At 36.3% G+C, this 4,978-nt stretch overlaps 1 protein-coding gene across 1 annotated transcript; it reads left to right on the forward strand.

The window, feature by feature from the left end:
* Positions 1-1,732: 1,732 nt before the first annotated feature.
* Positions 1,733-3,547, forward strand: LOC132310333 (polygalacturonase-like). The gene is made up of 4 exons (XM_059808518.1): positions 1,733-1,891; positions 1,994-2,278; positions 2,438-2,956; positions 3,121-3,547. Exons 1-4 carry the CDS (start codon positions 1,772-1,774, stop codon positions 3,343-3,345), a joined length of 1,149 nt encoding a protein of 382 aa, XP_059664501.1. The 5' UTR covers positions 1,733-1,771; the 3' UTR covers positions 3,346-3,547.
* The last annotated feature ends 1,431 nt before the right edge of the window (positions 3,548-4,978 follow it).

Consider the following 4,978-nt stretch of genomic DNA (forward strand, 5'->3'; position numbering starts at 1 on the left):
TTAATATTCCTTTGAAAAATAAAGGTCTGATACCGCTAGGTCACTGACCCATTGATATTGTTAACCACTCATCATGTTTAGTTGATTACTAAAATGAATAATAATAATAAAAAAAAAAAAAAAAAGTTATTTTAATAAATTTACTATCTAACCATTTTTCATATATTTTGTCTTTTAAAAAAATTAGGACAAATCTGATATAAATAAAGTTTCGTTAAAAATGTTAGTTTTTCCTTCTTTCATTTCCTCCAATTTTGAGGAGAATAACAAAATCAACAAGTCATCTCTAATTATCCAGCTGACCTTGTTTCATTAATAATTTATACGAAACATAATATTTAATTTCCTTCCATTTCCTTTCCTTTCCTTCCATTATCCTCCAACTAAACTTGGCCTAAAGTTTTACTCTAATGGTAACATAAAAGGTCATTGCTCCATCTAGTTGGAAAAACAATAGAAAGTCTAGGGTTAGATCCGCAAGAATTTAACTCTAGCGGTAACAGAAGAAGTAACTGCAAATTTATTTATATTTCAAAAAGGCATAATGAATTCAATAGCACTCACCTTTCATTCTGACACAGTGCAGTGGCACCACCTAGTGTGGCTATCCCCAACTATCCCAACAATGGATAGTAAATCAATGGCTCACCATCACAATATTTGCCCACTATGTCAAATCCAGCCAGAATCACACGATCTTTTGTTCTTCAATTGCTGTTTCTCCTCACCAATTTGGCGATTTATCAAGGATAAATGCCAATTTTGCACATCAATTACAAATTGGGATGAACTTATACAGTTCATGATTAGCAAAAGGTGGAAGACAAACTCTGCACCCAATCTGCTTCGTAAGGTTTGCTTCTCCTCTCTCGTGTACCATACATGGGAAGAGAGAAATCAAACGATTTTTAAAGAGAATAGATCATCACAGAGAACATTTTCTCCTTGTCAGGGTTTGCTCAACCATCACCTCCATTCTCAAACTTGGCTTCCTCTAGAACTGCAATACATCAAGAAGAATCCTAGAGGAGTGGAACGTCCCTCCTCCTTGCTGTCGTCCTCCACCCAGACCACCGGATTGCAGAAATGCCGACCGAAAATCTGCAAGGCTCACCGGATTGTTTTTGACCTATAACCACCATTAACGACTAATATGCCGTTAATTATGGTTATTAGTTTAGGCATTGGACTGGGCTTTCCCCCCTCTTCTGTTTTCCCTTAATCGGCCTTGTCTCCCATTTTTTGGGTTGCTTGGTCAAATGGCCCACTGTTACAGTTACTTAAAATTCCAAAAAAAACAAAAAAAACATATAATATCAAAACACATCAGATATTTTAACTGTTTTACCCTTTTTTTTTCTTTTCTTTTTTTAAGTTTAAACAAAGCACATACATTAATTTATAATCTTGTCCTAGTAAGATTGAAACATTCTGAGGAAGATTGTACATCTGGCAATAAACATTTTTAAATATTTCTTTCAGTAATTTGACTACTCAAATCAATAAAATAATAAAAACAGTTTAAAATATATATATATAATACTCAAGGCACGAATTTGAGCCAACACATTACCCTGATTAATGGACAATATTACAGAACATTACAACCAAATTCACAGTTTGAATTAGCTAAAATTGGTTGGGGATTTGAGTGGTGATGAGCTTCCATTTACACTATAAATATGTGGAAAAGAAGATTGGATTTTCAACACAACACATCCATTCTGGTCAACAAATTCAACCAACACGTTGCTAGAAGAAAAAGAAGAAGATGGGTCTGAGATTAAGTATCAAGGCCATTTCTCTTCTGCTAATTCTAGCACATGTTGCAGAAGGAGGCGATTTTGATGTAACAAAATATGGTGCGAAACCCAATTGCGATGTCAAACAGGTGATACAGAGAGCTTTAATAATTTAATTTTGTTTACGTACGTACATTAATAATCAATCAATCATTTCTGGATCAATCATGTATGCTTCAATTTAATTTCAGGCTCTAATGAGTGCTTGGAAAGAGGCATGCTTATGTCCAACTCCAAGCACAGTCACAATTCCACCAGGGGTATTTCCGTGTAGTCCGGTGGTCCTTGAAGGTCCTTGCAAGGCTCCTATCGGGGTTGTACTCAAAGGCAACCTCAAGGCCCCAGGTCTCGCACAAATCCCTACCGATGCCTGGATTGTTTTCCAAAAAGTTAATGGCTTCACCCTATCAGGTGGTGGATCTGTCGATGGCATGGGTGCCGATGCTTGGAAAACTAAAAACACAAAACGTCCCGCTGTAAGCATGCAGATTCACATATATATATATATATATATATATATATATATTTGCAATTCCATCTTAAATTTCCAACATTTGCAATTTTAATTTCTGTTAATTTTAATGAGTTCTATCTGTATTGCACGCATTTGTGACTTGTGGATATATAACATGCAGAATTTAAGGTTCAACTTCGTAAACAATTCTGTGATCACTGACATAACTACCAAGGATCCCAAAATGTTCCATATGACCGTATTGGGAGGCAGTAATATGACTTTTGCAAAACTTAACATCATTGCACCAGGAGATAGCCATAACACTGATGGACTCCACATTGCACGTTCAAACGATATTAAAGTCCTTGATTCAAAAATAGCAACAGGGGATGACTGCGTATCCTTTGGCGATGGAGTCTCTCGCATTCTCATAGAAAAAATTACCTGTGGACCTGGCCATGGCATCAGCATTGGGAGTCTCGGCAAGTACCCAAATGAACAACCTATCCAGGGAATTACAGTTAAGGATTGCACCTTCAGCAACACAACCAATGGAGTAAGAATTAAAACATGGCCAGGATCCCCTCCTAGCATTGCAGCTGATATGCATTTCGAGGATCTTACCATGAAAGAAGTCTCTAACCCCATCATCATTGATCAAGAATACTGCGATTCAAATTTAAAATGCCCACCAAAGGTACGTACTACTTCAGCTGCACTGCCTAGCTAGCTAAAATCAATAACATTTTCTTTGACCACGTACGTTGTTTCCTTTCTTTTTTAATTCACAAACAAATTAAAGAAATTTAACAATTTCAATGATTAATTTGCTAATCATTTTCGGTTTCGGTACGTTTTCAGCCTCCATCTCAAGTCAAGATCAGCAAAGTCAGCTTCAAAAACATTCATGGCAGCTCCTTAACCGATGTTGCTATCAAGCTTGTTTGTAGCAAGAGTGTGCCATGCCAAGAAGTGGAGCTAGGTAACATTGACCTGACATTTAAAGGAGGCGCTGCCAAGTCTCTACTCACAGCCCTTAAGCCAACTTGTAATGGCAAAATAATTCCTGCAGTCGGTCCAGCTTAATCGTCTTTTTCTTCTTCTATATATTTTTTTAATAGTCTTGATTCTAATGTGCTTGAACCAAATGATCGAATGGTTGTGAATCATATTGAACAATAAAAGTTATATGGTGAATCAATAAATTCTTTTTGCCCTAGTCATGCTAAATTCATGATATTAACTGTATCAAAAGCAGTGTATTGTTTATTGATTAATAAAGAGACTATTGGAGAAATGGGATTGACCTCACATCTCAAAACTATAATATTGTTCAATTCATGTTTTTATGTCAGGTTCTTTCAAATGTTTGGATTGAGGTTATTATCCTTGAGGCTGAAAATCATTGGGACTGTTGCTCGTTTGGTGTAACAATGGTATAATCAATCAGTCCCACATAAAAATTCGTTCAAAGAAAATGATGCAAACATACGCACAATTTTATTTATGACCATATACATGAGTCATATAACCATTTACTTGATCAATAAATAGTACGCCGTCATTGAGTCATATACATGAGTGCTTTTATAACATAATTCTGTCTGAATTATGTTTATCCCAGATTCAATTATGGGTCGTCCAAAAGTCGCGTTGGAATGTTTAACCCATTTTGCATTAAATTGCTGCACAGGGTATTGTTTCCAGTAAATCGTTGACAGACGAGTAATAGAATCTCTCTTAAGCAGAAAGACGACAGAATAGTAACTTACTGTTCACTATATAATAGGATAATATTTATACTATGCAGACCTTAAAGTATTAACAATAATTAACAGACATGTTACAACCATCTTCCTCTTCAGGAATACAGGACAACCAGGATTCAGAACTGGTAAAAAATACTGAAGTAGTGGAATGGACCAATGTTCAAAATCAATTGAACAAATGGACTATCCCTCCAGTAAGTGCCAAAAGCATTTACAAAATCGGAATGCTTAATTTAGCTGATCTATGGACTATCAAGACCATGGAACAGACCATGCAATTAAGCACTAAGGATACAATAATTAAGTTATTGTCTTCCCGTGACCTTCAGAGGCACATGCATAAATACAAGTACATCCATATAGGTTTAATTCAAATTGCTTTTAAACCTTTGACCTTGTTAGGTATGGATGCTTGTATTCAAGCAACCCTAAGGGATGCTAGGTGTCTGAAATTCCACCCTTCTTTGATGGGTGCCCTGGAAACCAGTCTATGTCATGGACCGGTTTACTTTGATGTATATCCTAGTCTGAATTTATCGTTAACCGATAAAAATATCCATGAGGCAGTTAGTCTTAGGATACAGACTTATGGATATGATTACTTACCTGGATCGGAAGTGATAAGTGTTATTTATCGCATCCATTACAAAGTATTGGATACTATGTGTCCCAAGGCCATACGCAAAGACTCTAAAGGAGTAACAGCGTTATGGAATACTAACATGTACACCTCCAATGTTGCCACAAAAAGGATGATTCCTTGGAGTGAAATAACATTTCCTGAACACTGGACGATTTCTAATGCCGTCCTAGCACAGCCAATTGCTAATCATAGCTTAGACTGTGTTATTCAGGACCAGGATGGTGATGTTTTTCTGAATTTCAGAAAATCTATAGATCTATCCAGATCTGCATCGTCGAAAGGAAGTCAGCTTCCTTACCGTGTTTCC

This window comes from Cornus florida, unplaced genomic scaffold, assembly GCF_030987335.1.
Source record: "Cornus florida cultivar Cherokee Brave unplaced genomic scaffold, ASM3098733v1 CherokeeBrave_3.0.0_Hap2_Chr05, whole genome shotgun sequence".
In the NCBI taxonomy this organism is placed as follows: Eukaryota; Viridiplantae; Streptophyta; class Magnoliopsida; order Cornales; family Cornaceae; genus Cornus; species Cornus florida.

What these genes read in the sequence shown, in the direction of transcription:
- LOC132310333 (XM_059808518.1), top strand. Translation starts at nt 1,772, where the DNA reads ATGGGTCTGAGATTAAGTATCAAGGCCATTTCTCTTCTGCTAATTCTA. An exon ending in CCAATTGCGATGTCAAACAG is followed by an intron (nt 1,892 to 1,993) that starts GTGATACAGAGA and finishes ATTTAATTTCAG; the next exon opens with GCTCTAATGAGTGCTTGGAA. An exon ending in AAAACACAAAACGTCCCGCT is followed by an intron (nt 2,279 to 2,437) that starts GTAAGCATGCAG and finishes TATAACATGCAG; the next exon opens with AATTTAAGGTTCAACTTCGT.